A 14,865-nucleotide genomic window follows, 5' to 3' on the forward strand; every position below is an offset into this window, starting at 1 on the left:
TTCTTGTGTGAGGGAGTTTTAAAGGTGGCATGCTAATTAAACGAATGATCATAACTATTAAACATGGCAAAAATTAATTTACTTACTAAATCTTGTATTTTATGGTGTAATTTAAATTTAATTATGCATATGCATATTAATTTCGGTTTCTGGCATAATTTTACTAAATAATTGGACAAGTTTTCATATATTTTGTATACAAAACAAATTTGCCTGTTGATCAATAAAACAACTTTATTTGGCCCTGATTAATAGCGTGGAGCATATATGTGTTACAGCAATACAGTATTGTTTCATTAATTCTTTTTCCCTATAATTATACATTATTTATCAAATATTAATACAAATCTCTAAACAATAAAGTGCTCGACAATATGAAGACATGCTCAAAGTCCTAAAGAATAAACAGAGAATATTTTTAATCAACTGGTTTAACAATATAAAGACAAGAAAGATTCAGAGTGCTGGAATGAGTCATACATCTGTCCTAAACAACAGACATGACAAAACAATCAAAGAGTTTGGCTCGTTCAGAAGATCTTTTCAGTGTTTGAACTCCACTGCAAGCCTCCAGATTTCTGTTGCTTTAGCCAAAGTGATTTCCACTGGAAGATTGTCTAGACCAGGAAAAGAAGTGATGTTCTTCTCCTCCAAATGGGATTCCATGGTGGACCTGATGCTATGTTGTGAATCACAGAAAGAGAAAGGAGGAAGGGTGTTCAGTGGTGTGGTTTAGGATCAACAGTTAGCACTGGATTCTATTGTTCTCAGCACACGCATTCCTTTTCATTCCGACCAGCTGCCTGCTCAGTAGGTGACTAGAGCAGGGCACACTGACAGATGGGAGCCTGGAGGGGTCAAAGTGTGCCTCTCTTAGGTCTAAAAGCCCACAGGTCTCCAGGGAATGACTAGGTTTGGGAGGTCTGCATTGTTGTGATTGAAAGTGGCCGTTCGGAGGAAAACCTTAAAAGACTCTATGTCTATTTGTGTTGTAGTGCTTGGTACTAAATGCAATAGGATCTTTTTAGATGTATTTGGTTTGGGTGCCAGAACATTTCCTGACTTTTTATTTTGAGAATAATTACCTTGAACAATGACATTTAAGTGTATGACATTAAGGAATGGATTTATGTTTACAATAAAAGCCAGATTCAAAAGTTTTATGTTTCAGTATAATTCAATATTAAAATGAATTATTATACAGTTCTTTACAATACTTGACTGGAATTTTGGAGTACATTTTTGTATAATGTTTCATATTACAAATTAAATCAGTATTTCATATCCATTTATTTATTTGTTTGATAATTAGGGTCTTCATCAACCTGTGAAGGTTTGAAGGTATTTTGTTGTAATGACCGGCTCACATCACATTATCCCATATTTATATTTAAAAAGTAAAATGTCTGACATCTGTGAAACTTGGTCAGGCTCACTTTCCCTTTTGTGGCCAGTTTGCCTCATCAAAACCCACCCTCCCAAATGGTGAGACCAGAAGGCTGCAGTCCAGACGGCTGGAATGCTGGGTAAATAATATAAAAATGTAAAAAAATAAGTTTAATTCTTACTCCCAGTGTGGTGCGAAGCCTTCTTTAACGGTGCTGTTGGTCTTGAGCTGAAGGATCTCATGTAGCTCCAAAGAGAAAACGTCAGTATCTGTGAGCCCAAGGAAAACCTTCACCTGCTTTCTTTCCTCTGAAGTCAGTTTATCTCTGAAGTCTTCGGACAGTCGCTGGAATGGATCCTGCAAAATTGTTCATTGAAAGATTTAAAGATACCAGTAAAGATGCAAACATCATGAATATGTTACTGAATGAAGCTTTAAAAATGTCTCAAAAGCCTGGGTTAAAAGTCTTTGAACTGTTGGTGGCACACACTCTCTTGTTAAAGCTTAGCACGCTCTGACCAACACTTTCCCTTGGATTTACAACCCTCGTATGTCCACTCTCTATTGTTTACGGTCAATCAGAGGAGGTCAGTAGAGGTTAGCAGTAATGGGGTCAGTTTAGTGACAGGATAAATAGCTGAACAGAAGGAGGGATTTAGAAATTAGCTGCCTGTACAAGGAATGCACTGTGAAAATATTTATTCTGTCTTAAGTTATTCATGCATACACTACCGTTCAAAAGTATAGGGTGTTTTATTTATTTGAATAGAAATTTCAAAAGATAAGCATTTATTTTAAATACAGTATATATAGAGTCTAGGGAGAGCAGAAGAAAACAAATGTGAGAAATTGCAATGTAATTACTTCATAGCTTAGATGTAAAAATACTTGGTATTAATGATATACAGTACTAGATGTCTGATGAATGTCAAATTACCTGTCCTTTCCTCATCATCTGTTCACTCTTCCAGCAGGTAAGGAGCTGCCAGGTGACTGTGCACTGACTAAGCCGGCTCTCTTTTAAAGCCTGAAACCAATATGTGTGGAATCAAATTACAGAAAAAGATAGATTATACACACTGATAGTAGTGGCAAAATACCTGCTTGGTTAAATTTCCGTTACTACTTCAAATGCATGTCTCACCTCAGCTATGGTGCTTGAGATGTGTTGGTCCATTTTCAAGGAATCTGTCAGATAAGACAGCAGCAGATCTTGTGGGTGTCCACCAGTTTTACCTAAGAAACGAAGCCCAATCTCCAAGGCATAAACAGTGTCACACACATCAGTGAATGAACGTAGCATTGATCTCATGGAGTTGAGCACAGAGGTCTTGAGTGGTTCCTGTAAATCAAATAAGAAAAATGAGGCTTCCTTAAGAAGAAAATGTATTCAATTGAATAAACATATACTTACAAATAATTATATATTATATTATATATCTACTGTACAGTATCACCATTAACCCAGAGGCATTTGCTCCGCTGAGGCTTACTGTTAGTAAATTGAACGAAGTGCAAAATTACCTGAGGTATTTTGGCTCTGACCTCGTTGAGGACTTCTATAAAATTCTGATGGTGTCTTCTCAGATATTTATCAATGTCCTGCATGAAAAAAAACAGTTCTCACTGTTTAGCAACTAATGAATCTGGTCATATATTTAACTTTAGTATGATCGTAAGTTTTAAAATGTGTAGACTCACTGTTTGAATGCGTGGTTTGCCTGCAAAAAATCGTCTGCTGAGTTCTCTCTCAATAGCCTCATGATCATAGGAGCTCACAGTTTGCTGACCCTTCTCTAGTGTGTAATGGCAGTTAGCTAACACCAGGGGGAGCAACTCCTTCTCTGGGTGACACAGGGCAAGTTGGCTCTCAGACAGTGCCGCCAATGGCACTTTATAGTCACTGTAAGAGGAAATGCAACCAGTTGACATGCATTAATAGGTAAAAAAATAAATAAAAATAAAAATAAAATCACAAAATCACACAAATTAGAATGGTTTCTGGAGGATCATATGACACTGAAGACTGGAGTAATGTTTGTTGAAAAAATTGCATTATAAAATATATTTAAATAGAAAATAGCCATTTAACATTGTAATAATATTTCACAATATTACTGTATTTTTTATTAAATAAATTCAACCTTGTTAAGCTTAAGAGACTTCAAAACAAAAACATTAAAAATATTTCAAAACCCAAAAGTTTGAACAAACCAGAAGTTATTACACCAAACACGGCTTCTCAAATACACACCTGTCTTCCTGGTGAGAGAGTTTTCTGGCTTCACGCACAAGACTGTTGTGGGTCTCAGACAGGAGATCTATGATTGCGTGGAGACATGAGCCTGGACCGTGACGACTCAGGGAGAGAAACTGCCCGGAGCTTTCTTTAGTTATGTCTTTTTCACAAAGTGTAGGATCCAAACCCAAAGCAGCTAAAATAATGGAACAATATCATACCATACATTATACAAATATAAGGTTATAATGATGCCTAGACTCACCTGTATTATTAAAATGTTTGATTTTATTTAAACAAAATAGTATAGAATTTTAAACATGGTCTATTTAGTGGTTTATAACAGCTAGTTTAATAATTATCATGGATTCGACTCATAATGATAAATACTGAATGCACTGCAAGTTGCTTTGGATAAAACATCTTGCAAATTTCACATGTAAACTTCTAACAGCTTACCATTATTGGGTATTTCCATTCTGAGTTGGTTCCACACCTTCATGAAGATCTCTACTCTTTCCGACAATAATTTCCTCTGATGGCCTATTTTCAGTAACACAAATGAAAGTAATATTACAGTACATATATACAAAAAACCATCAATAAATCGAGCAACTAGCTATCTCCTTCATTGAGTATAAGTATGACAGACCAGCAGGAATGCATTGCAGTAGTGAAGCGATGGTGTGGGTCTGGGTCTCAGAGCCTGCTGGAAGCACTTTCATTAGATCAGACAACAGAGCAACAAGAGCCGGCAAATGGATCAGCTGTCTTATGCAATGCACCTGATAAACACAATCACACACATGTGGATATACTGTAAGTTTGGGAACATGCTTAAAGACAACATGTAACAAAGACCTGGATAATTGCTTTATATGTCTTCATTAAACAAACCTTATTGATAAAAAGAGTGAGCAGGGGTGCTTGACTCTGGTTTATTTGCTGTGAAAAGCTTTCCACTGTTAGGACAGGTGATGGGCTCCAGAAAGCAGAGTGGTGGGTGGGGCAATTGGTAGGGAGACGAAGGAGTATTTGAGGGTCTCCTCTCAGCACATTTATCAGGGGACTATCAGAAAGTTGGTTATCAGCTGCAATTAGATCCTGTGCTCTTCTCAACATCCTGTTCAAATCCTGAAAACAGACACAAAGGTTGACTTTTTATTCCCTCTATTTACATAGAAGGTTATTGGTGTTTTTCAAAGAAATTACTTAAATGTATTCCATTCTTTGCAAATGGCTCACACACTCCAGATATTCAGAAGTATCAAGACTGACCTGTAAAACAGGACTGATGACTGATTTACAGACTGTGGCCTCCCACTGCTCTCTGGACTTGCGTGTTGACAGATCCACACCAGCACCTGGCGAAGAGTAAAAAAAATTAATAAATAAAACATTTTCTGGTTGCACAGTTCATTGTGGTGTTGTTACAGTTAACTAAAACCTAACTAAAAATCCTTTTCGGTAATTGAAAAGCTGAAATATAATAAAAATTAATATTCAATATTAAAATATACATATAACTACAAAAACTTATGCAACAATTAAACTGAAAATACATAAATAACAAATAATAAAATTTAAAATATTTAGAAATACCACAAATTATATAAATAAAATAAATACTAAAAAACAATACATTTGTTCACGTTATGCTCTTCTTTATTACTATTATATAAGTAAAATATATGCAACTCTATAAAAAGTTCAAGCAGGTTTAACTTTAGTCAAGATTAAAGAATACCTGAGGTGGTCTGTAGAAACCTTTCAAAGATTAGATGAATTATAATGGTAGAGTCATCCAAGTTAAGATTTAAAGTCTTCCCAAGAACCTCCATATCCTTCTCAAGATGTTGCCAGAGGAACTCATTGACATCTTGAACATTTGGATGGATCATATTTCTGATGCCCTGTGAAGAACCAAAGCCTTTAAAAAACAGGGCTTTTATTCTCTAACACTAGAGGCCCACAAACTGATTTTTGACTAGTTCAAAAAAACAATGGGAGTTGGCATGCAAGACAACATTTATCAGCAGATCAGCAGGTATCAAGTGAACTTTCAGGGTTCCTTCAAACGTTTTTACCTGTTGGTGGTGAATGACTCCTTGCAACATGGCCAGGTGAAGACAGAGACGGAGGACACGGGACTCTGCTGAACCGAGATTCCTGTTTGGGGCATCAGACCGTTTTTCAGCATGTCCCAGTATATGTCCAGGTCGTGTCATGTCAGGGATTCCATGAGCTTCAATAAAACCTTCCACTGGTTTATGGTTTTGGCCTCCTATACGGACTCCACAAGTGTCACAATTTGACAAAGCCATTGGTCTGCCACACTAAATAAGTGGAGAAAATAAATAATCATAATCAATTTCCCAGACAATAGTAGCACGTCATTTAAATAAAAATGAAAACATAATCTCACCTCTCCCACAAAGCATGGATGACCGTTAGAACACACTGTAAAGTAAGGAAGAAAGACAAAATCATTTAGTCAGGTGGCATTTAAGGAAATATTTTTATTTTCACTTCATGCACAAGTCACACTCACGGTACATCTTCAAGTTTTTCTCTTTGAGCCACTGCCGGGCATCACTGGTATGGTCATCAGGCATTGTGGGTAGAAAGGCACCCTGAGGACAAGTAGAGAAAAAATCAGCACAATCCATTCAAAAGTCCATTTGCATCAACATGATGCAAAACATAATATCAACCGCAATCTCTCCAAACCCACTCCAAAAATGTATATTATTTATTAAGAAGCCCTTACTCTCATGTTCTGAGGTTGAGAGGCAATATTGTAGAGGGGACTCAGCAGCCTGTTCCCACTGTAAAACACTGCACTCGCATGCACCAGGAGCTCCAGTACAGGACGACACTTAGCAGGCACACCTTCTGTGAGACTCAGGTAAGATCCTGGACCTCCAATCTCATTGGATAAGAGAGCGGTGCAAAGCTCTCTGGCATGTCCTGCGATGTTCTCTCTAATAACCTCCTCCAAACATCTGATCTTCTGTTAACAGAGAGGAAAATGTAGGTGTTTAGGTCTGCCAGGCTGAGTGTTTTGCCTAATTGTTCTGAATCTCATAAAGTAAAAGGCATTTATGCTCAAACATTACTTTGGATGAAGTTCTAATGAACATCACAATAATACTTATGTGAATTAAATGTTTATAAATATGTGAAACTACGCTGTCATATTAAATTTAGTCCTACATGGATTCTAGTTGAATTCTGGAGGAATTTCACTAGTGATTAATAAAATCATAAAACCTAACAACACTTACTTGTTCTTGAGGATATATAGCTCTTTCAGGTGACATGAAGCGACAGGTGACCTGCCTGAACACAGCCAGAGTCAGCAGGACGTTTTTCAAAGGTTCTGAACCACCCATTGCCTGAAAAAAAAAAAAAAAAAAAACTCTGATTGATCAAATGTGACAGTAACATTTTTATTTCAAATAGAAAGCATATCAGAATGATTTCTAGAAGGATAATGTGACACTGAAGACTGGAGTAATGGCTGCTGAAAATTCAGTTTTGCCATCACAGGAATATACATTACATTTTAAAATATATTTAAATAGAAAACACATATTCTTAATTAGAAATCACATCATTAACCATTAGAGGTTTGCTCAAACAATGTTTTTGTGTGTGTGTTGTTTAATTCAGATGTAGACTCTGACCTGTAGGGCTTCTCTGAGTCCATTTGTGCCTTCTTGCAATGCTTCTCCCACTCCATCTCTAAGAGTGCGGTATAACTGTCCAAAACACAAGAAACGATCCACCTCTGCAGGAATCAACCTCTGTAGAAGAGAAAACAAACAAAAATGATCATAGAACAGCTACTTTTTGTATTATTTTTTTTAACCCTCAAACTCAGTATCTTTACGATGAATACCCTAAACATAACATTATTTGAATGGCCTTACATGAAGCCGTAGTATCTTTGCAGGGAAGATCCATTCATAATCAGCGTTGCTGATCAGTGCTTGCAGACAGTCCATGCCAGCATGCCTGTTGAGTGCTCGAAGCAAGTAAACTCTGTACCAGTCATTCTTACCGTATTCAAACACAGCCTTCACCTGGTCCAAAAGCTTTAGCTCAACTACCTCAAAATTATCTGAAAGACACCAAACACATGGAAAGGTTGCACAATAAAACATAAAAAGACGTTATTCATTTAAGCATTGCAATTTAACAACCATGAACTGGTCAGAGCAGAAGCCCCTCGTACCAGTTCTTTTTCCGATAGCTTGGGACAGGATACTTGCAGCAGAGTCCAGACACATTCTGAGGCGAGCCATAGACAGTAGAAACTCAGCTGGGTCATTCTGTCTTGAAGGTGTCTGTTTACGAGCCAGTCGGCTAAGGAAGTTTGAGTCCTCCTTCAGATGTCTATGATCTCCATTTAATCCAGAACAAAACAGGGAATCCTGAATAAACAACAAATCTGCTTTTAGAAACTTTTTTAGATTTTAAATAATAATTGTGGCAGAAAATGGAATACAACTGTTGGTGATTATACTTTATAAAAAATGACAAAGTTTTTTAGTGCTTTTCTATGCATTTGCTAAAATACTTTGCTAAGGTGTTACTAGGTAGTTGATTACTGGCCCCAAACAAACGTCTCACCATATGGTTTAGGACCATGGGATTTTTTTGTCCATCTGACAAAAATTGCATGTTTACACTTGATGTATCATTCATATCCATGGCACAAAATGGGTTAAAGTTTAGTACTTAAAACAACTTAATAGTAAAAGTGATACTTGGCTTTGCAAGCACCATTATTGAGTGAATATGTGGTGCAAAACCACCGGGGATACTTGATTATGACACACCTGGAAACAGTTAACAAAAAGCCGGTAGAGTTCAGTTCTGTCCTCCTGGTCCAGAAGCTTGTTCTCCAGGTTTTCTAAGTACATTTGCATATGCTTCTTTACCTGTTTGAAGCTGAAGAGATTATCGTAATGCAAAATGTTCTTGATAAGAGTAAAGGCCAATTCACATTGCACCAACAAACACTGACCAACGCGGACAAACACCAGATTACAGCACGTCACTTCCACGACCCAACAAAGGGCGACTGAACATGTTCAAATGGCAAATACATCGATCCAACAAGACCATACAAAGTGTCTGTTGCCATTGGTCGGCGTCTGCCAGTGTAGTGCCAATTGGCCTGAAACAAAACTCTAAAGACAGCTGTGGACAAAACAACTCACTATATGAAGACAATACTGCATATTTAAAGTCATAAACAAAAGGTCACATATTCCAGGATGTGTTAAGATGCATATGTGCTGTCGTTATTGCTGCACCTGTATTGAAGAAGTAGTTTTGGCAGCACAGAGCGCACCACAGGGCTCTGGTCAACACACTCCAGGAATGGGGTGAGCTCTCTGGTCTTATAAATATCTCCTGTAATATATACAGACATGTAAACATAAACATAAAAGGCAAATTATAGAGTAAATCCTTGATCTTTTCAGATCTTTAAAATGAATGAATTGCACAGAATTAGACTGAATGATTTATTCACAAACTCCATGATCCATGCAGATTATGTCTTAAATTTTGGCCTGTTTGTCCCATGCTATTGTATGATTTCATAAGACTTGGAATATAGAATGCAAGATTCGAAAGATTTGAAAAATGTACTTCCTTTTTGAAGCTTGAAAGTTCCAGTTATTGTTTATTGTAATTGCACTGAAACCATCAACCATGTAATTTCATTTTGTAATTAAATATTCTACAAGGAAATCCACCCGCCTTGTGCTGAAATGAGGAGAGAGAAAAGCAGTTCCACCAGGTCCTCTGGGGGATCTTGATCATCAGTCAGACAGAAATGAGAAACCACCTCCAGGAAAAAGGCATTACAGTATTTTCTTATTTCTTTATGCTGCTTCAGGGCTTTGCTGTAACAGATAAAAAAATTTAGATTATAGATTTTAAATCAACAACAGTAAAAAAGCCAATTCTTCCTTGTATACCCATTCAGTCTAAATGGGTATCTGAGGTTACCAAAAACAAAGAATTAAACTCACTCTATAGTTGTGGAGACAGTGAACCGGTAGTTGTTCGACAGAGATGTCCTGCACATGGGACAGAAGTCCGCTCCTCTCTCCGTAGATCTTCTCAAACAGGACAGACAAAACACATGCTCACAAGGAAGCACAGTGGGCTCTGACAGATCTGATAGACAGACAGAGCACTTCACACCATATCTGTGAAGAAAAAGTATACAGAAAATAAGTAATCAAAGATTTTTTTTGTTGTTGTTGGAATAGTACAAGCTAAACAAAGAAATACAGGAATCCTTAAATATTATTAATATTTGTATTAAAACAGTACTGATGAAAAATTATACATTTATATCATTTAGTTATTCTTAGTCAATAAACTGGAGTTTTAAAATAAAATGAATATTGTCACATGGTTCTAAATGAACTCAGTCATATCAAATAAAATTATACAGCTCAATTCAAGTGTACCGCAGTTCTCTACTGATGGATTCCTTGTGGTAATCACTGAGTATGCGGATGATTTGCTGAAGATTGTCTTTGCTCCTTAAATCAGGAGACCCTTCCATTAGCTATGAGAGAGGAAATATAAACAGCATATATGCTAAGGACTTTTGAGGTTCTAAACTCATACTTGTTGCTTTAATGCAGCATTTATCCTGAGATAATGCGGTGTTCATCACGTTAGCAGACAATAATTCTAGACTCACCCCATGTAACTGACTGCAGTGTTTCAGAGTCAGTGCTTTTATCCGGTCATCTCCCACTTTTATCCTGATGACCACCTTTTCAATGAAAGCAGCCACTAGCAACATCCCCTGCCACACTGACCTACAGAAATAAAACAGAAGATTATTTTGTAAGATATTACATTTTTGTTAATATGAAATTATCCTGTTTTCTAAATCAACATTCATAGCTCACTTTATAGTGTCCAGGTGTTTGAGACAGCCAGGGCTGGAGAGGTTGCTGTAACCAGGACTGAGCAATCTCTCTAAACATGGCTGAAGTTGCTCAACTCTTTGCAAGAAGGTCTGGCATTCATTTATTGATGTTACAGGTAGGAGCTTTGTTTCTTCAACACAGATACCAACAGCTAGAATGTCCTCACACTGAAATAAAGCAGAACAACAAGATAAACCTCCTTAAACCCATCTAAATATTGTCTAGTTAATATACATTTAGTAGTTTGACAACACTCAATGGCCTCTTATTCAGTGGTAGTTATTTTGCTACATAACAGTATTTTAAATAGGCACTGGAATCTATGTCACCAGCGAGTGACGACTAGCTAAAAAGTTTTGCTTTACTTTTCTTTTTAGCTAAAAAGAAGCATAACTAGACTAAAATAAGCCAATTCTAAATCAACTTGGAAATTCATGCTACACTCCTGCTCCTCACCATATCAGGGCTTTCTCTCTTTAATCTTTCTCGTTGGATGATGCGGGCCAGCTGAGGGTTGAGCTGAAGGGCATGGGATAATGTGTCCAGGCGTGGGCTGTAGATTTGAGCTGCTGCAAGGATCCATGATGGAGAGAGCTCAGGAGTTACTGACATCTCCATCTGCAGAGCAAACACACAACCCAGCACTGCACTATGAAAGACCTGTAAGAAAATGCACACACGCCCATAGACATCCACATTAGAACATGAGACTGTGAAAGCAAATGTTACCAGACTTATTAAACCTATGTATCTCACCCTATGCTCTTCCTCAGAGTGGATTTTGAATGACAGAAAAACATAATCGGTCAAGTAGCGCTGACCCAACTCGACTTTATCTCCCTCTGAGAGTTTCTGAATATAGCTGCCCAGTCCACTGCCTGATACAGCACTAACAAACTGCTGAATCCTCACTTTGATGTCTTGCTCAGAGCCTGGAAGAAAATGTAAACATTGAGTATACTGTTTTAAATGATCTTGTAAAGCTGTAGATGTTTTGTGTACAAGACGTGTGTGTAGTATCTGGTTAGCTAACTGGCCAACTGTAGTCAAACACAAAACAAATGACCTTACCTCGCACAAACTCTGATTCCTCCCACAAATTCTGGCAGTATGTTTTTATTAGCCAGCTAAAAGGAGCAGTACAAGGCTGTTCTTCTTCTCCAATAAACAGGTGACACTGCACATTAATCTCCTGATCTGGAGCGCTAAAAGGAGAAATCCACCTCATCAGTTACAGTTAGAAATTTTAAGCATTTAATGCCTCATTTAATCATGAGCAGGTTTCATATACAGTATTTAAAAATACCTTGCATTTTGTGAGATGGTTAGTTCAAGGAGCTGTTGATCTTCAAAGATATCCAGCCAGAACTGGGCCAGACCCACACTGAGCCCTTCTCCATACAGTAGGTACAAGTTGCAATCTCTGTCCAACACTTCTAGAACTCGGGCAAACACTGGAGTCAAAACACCCTGTAGGTTGCGCCACAAAGTGTGCCTGAACACAAACACAGAAATGTTTTGCTAGCATCTTACTTATCTCTAATCTACGGCTGATCATCTAGTGCAATTAAACTTTGAATCTCATGCTGTTGATTGCTAGTACCAGACATGACAGCATTTGGTAGGGATGAAGTTTGAGATTATTTTAAAGGCCTTGTGCAAATCTTACAAATAACAATTCTACTGTAATTGTATTCCCTTTTCTCCACACAAGTATAATTATCTGAGATTTTTATCCAATCCCTTTTGATTGACATGATATAATCGGTGCTAAGCATCGGCTGTTTTGAAACATCTGAGATAGATAGATAGATAGATAGATAGATAGATAGATAGATAGACAGACAGACAGACAACAGATTGTTAAGGCTAGTTGCATTACAGTACTGCAGTACCGAAGTGTTCCACCTTCCTGCAGAGCTTCACGGTTCTTTGCCAGTTTATAAACCCAGTCTTCTGCATTAGGAATCAGTTCCTCCTTCCGGATCAGTGCAAACACCAGCCTCCTAAACAATACTTCCTGGAACCGCACTGAAAGAACATATGAACAAGAATTTGTACGCTTATAATTTGTCATGGTTTCTATTTTCACTAGTACTTTACATAAAAAGTACAGGTGCTGACCTCCTATCCGCCCAGGGTCACCTCCCAGAAGGCCAAGTAATATGTTCATGCGCTCCATACTCCTTGAGTTTTTTTTGCCTATATCTCTCAGCAATGAAACAGCTTTCTGGGTGCAGGATCTCAATAAGGACAAACTGTGTAGATGCACTGAATCTCCCTGACAACCAATTAAACACAGTATTTCTGTCAAGAGGTATGAAGTTCTTTGAGATTCTTTGTGATATACATGTTTAATCCAATCTATTGCATGCTTAAAGCATTTTACCTTCTCACTTTCTGGTTCACTTGTATCCATTTCCTCTGATTCGTTGACATCTGTATAAAAAATATAGGATATATATATATACTGTATATATTATAAATTTTTATTATTATTTTATTTTTATTTGTTTTGTTTTTTATGAAGAAAAATGTGAGTTGTGCTTGTGCAAAGTTTACCACTACAAAACATGGTGTTGCTAGGGTGTTCTAGGTATTTCTGAACCCTAAAGGCCGGGACACACCAAGCCGACTACAAAGACCTAGCGGTGCCGAAAGCCGACAGTGTTGTCGCCTCGCGTCGGCAGCGTCGGACCAAAAAGCTGCGCTCGAACACACCGCACAGACTACAGCCGATGCCAAACTAACACGTGCGTTCTGCCCATGCGTCAGAGGAATTAACTGTCCATATCAGCAGTTATCAGTAGTATATATTCGTCATTCAAAAGGAGAAACCGAAACAAAGATATACGAGATAAAAGCAGATATACGAAATGTAAACAAAGCAGCGCTTGCTTACCAGTTTGAATATCAGTAACGTTGATAACTTTAATCATTTTAAGCGGCTCATGCTGTTATGAAAATATTTGCGTATTAGAATGACTGGGAAAGATCACATAACATTTAAATAGCCTTCTGTCTGTACCGCATTCATTTACATGCTTGTTTTCATCACTTTTTTGTTCGGTAAACTGAACATCCAATCAGAGTTCTCACTCTCGCCGACGTTCCCTACACCGATTCAGCATGTTGAATTGGGCAAACTGCCACCGACGTGAGCACGATGAGTGGAACACACCAAACAAACTAGCCCGACCATCGCTCGCCGTTGGCCGGACGGCTTGGTGTGTCAAAGCCTTGAATATGGCTTGGGTCTTTCCTTCAGTGCAAGTCTGTGGGATTTTTATCGTCCATCAGGTAGAAATTGTAAGATGAATCACTAACACTTCACCTCAACAAGCTGCATGATTTGAGGTATAATATGATGTTTAATAGTATATATACAAAGGGGTAGGGGATTGTTTAAATGCTCATGATGCTAGTTGCTTTTCGTTGTTGGTACCTTACAGTACATACCTGACTCGACTTTCTGGGAGATGAGTTTACTTATAGGTATTCCACAAAAAGCCTTAAGATTTAAGCTCATGTCACCAGAATCTCTGAGGTCATCAATATGTGCAGATAGCCAAACTCCTTTAGTAAAAAAGGCACTTGATAAGAATATTTATTTGACAATATCTGAACACACTGCAAAAGTTTCACCTGCCAAAATAAATCCACTTACCTCCTTGAAAGCCAATGTACTTGTTTCCGCTTGTTCTAAAATGCTCCCCAATTCGGGAGAGTTTTGTGATAAACACAGTATAGAAGTTACACTCATCTGAATTTAAGGACAAGATGTCATTCATGGTACAGTATCTAAGGTAAGAAGAGTGACAGATAAAATGTCATTAATGATGAATTTAACTCCTGTTGTATGGGGTGTTAATACACTGAAATCTGATTTAACCAGCATCGAAGGACTTACTTTGCTGAAGCAATAAGTTCATTTTTGCACAATGATTCTTCCATGTCCATCTGAACCAAAAGAATGTGCAGAGAAAGTCCAGATTCCCTCAGGAAGGACCTTTGGAAAAAGAGGTACAATGTTTTAGAAATTGTTGACCATTTGTTATGAAAAGTACTGAATAAAGTCAACAAAAAATAATATAAACATTACCGTATCTTGCTGCAAAAAGAAGCTTCTGTGTCAAATTGGTGTAAAGACAACAGAAGGAACCGCTCAGTGGACAAGCCCAAGGCTGGGGCAAGGTTTCTCACATCAGCTCCAGTGAGAAGATTTGAGAATGTAGTTACCTGGTTACAGAAAACATATACAGTAC

At 37.7% G+C, this 14,865-nt stretch overlaps 1 protein-coding gene across 3 annotated transcripts in view; it reads right to left on the bottom strand.

Moving 5' to 3' along the window:
• Positions 1 to 210: 210 nt before the first annotated feature.
• The window catches only part of rnf213b (ring finger protein 213b), a 30,198-nt gene continuing 15,543 nt past the window's right edge, over positions 211 to 14,865 (bottom strand). Inside the window, exons 26-63 of one of the 3 annotated variants that reach the window (XM_079389297.1) lie at positions 14,703 to 14,839; positions 14,511 to 14,609; positions 14,268 to 14,302; positions 14,060 to 14,176; positions 12,990 to 13,039; positions 12,725 to 12,881; positions 12,496 to 12,631; positions 11,907 to 12,095; positions 11,672 to 11,805; positions 11,357 to 11,532; positions 11,057 to 11,260; positions 10,580 to 10,767; positions 10,366 to 10,486; positions 10,127 to 10,227; positions 9,680 to 9,859; positions 9,405 to 9,550; positions 8,954 to 9,053; positions 8,474 to 8,585; positions 7,867 to 8,065; positions 7,562 to 7,752; positions 7,316 to 7,435; positions 6,914 to 7,024; positions 6,397 to 6,639; positions 6,178 to 6,259; positions 6,052 to 6,086; positions 5,714 to 5,962; positions 5,374 to 5,539; positions 4,905 to 4,990; positions 4,524 to 4,760; positions 4,279 to 4,411; positions 4,086 to 4,169; positions 3,642 to 3,822; positions 3,089 to 3,290; positions 2,912 to 2,989; positions 2,532 to 2,729; positions 2,325 to 2,414; positions 1,569 to 1,744; positions 211 to 679 (exon numbers count right to left, since the gene is read on the bottom strand). In XM_079389297.1, coding sequence (XP_079245423.1) covers positions 544 to 679; positions 1,569 to 1,744; positions 2,325 to 2,414; positions 2,532 to 2,729; positions 2,912 to 2,989; positions 3,089 to 3,290; positions 3,642 to 3,822; positions 4,086 to 4,169; positions 4,279 to 4,411; positions 4,524 to 4,760; positions 4,905 to 4,990; positions 5,374 to 5,539; positions 5,714 to 5,962; positions 6,052 to 6,086; positions 6,178 to 6,259; positions 6,397 to 6,639; positions 6,914 to 7,024; positions 7,316 to 7,435; positions 7,562 to 7,752; positions 7,867 to 8,065; positions 8,474 to 8,585; positions 8,954 to 9,053; positions 9,405 to 9,550; positions 9,680 to 9,859; positions 10,127 to 10,227; positions 10,366 to 10,486; positions 10,580 to 10,767; positions 11,057 to 11,260; positions 11,357 to 11,532; positions 11,672 to 11,805; positions 11,907 to 12,095; positions 12,496 to 12,631; positions 12,725 to 12,881; positions 12,990 to 13,039; positions 14,060 to 14,176; positions 14,268 to 14,302; positions 14,511 to 14,609; positions 14,703 to 14,839 — 5,379 coding nt within the window. In that variant the 3' untranslated portion in view covers positions 211 to 543. Of the gene's footprint in view, positions 680 to 1,568; positions 1,745 to 2,324; positions 2,415 to 2,531; positions 2,730 to 2,911; positions 2,990 to 3,088; positions 3,291 to 3,641; positions 3,823 to 4,085; positions 4,170 to 4,278; positions 4,412 to 4,523; positions 4,761 to 4,904; positions 4,991 to 5,373; positions 5,557 to 5,713; positions 5,963 to 6,051; positions 6,087 to 6,177; positions 6,260 to 6,396; positions 6,640 to 6,913; positions 7,025 to 7,315; positions 7,436 to 7,561; positions 7,753 to 7,866; positions 8,066 to 8,473; positions 8,586 to 8,953; positions 9,054 to 9,404; positions 9,551 to 9,679; positions 9,860 to 10,126; positions 10,228 to 10,365; positions 10,487 to 10,579; positions 10,768 to 11,056; positions 11,261 to 11,356; positions 11,533 to 11,671; positions 11,806 to 11,906; positions 12,096 to 12,495; positions 12,632 to 12,724; positions 12,882 to 12,989; positions 13,040 to 14,059; positions 14,177 to 14,267; positions 14,402 to 14,510; positions 14,610 to 14,702; positions 14,840 to 14,865 lie in introns of all 3 variants that reach the window. The other 2 variants (XM_079389296.1, XR_013782589.1) reach the window with 2 other exon arrangements.

Source organism: Barbus barbus, assembly GCF_936440315.1.
Source record: "Barbus barbus genome assembly, chromosome: 32".
Taxonomy (NCBI): domain Eukaryota; kingdom Metazoa; phylum Chordata; class Actinopteri; order Cypriniformes; family Cyprinidae; genus Barbus; species Barbus barbus.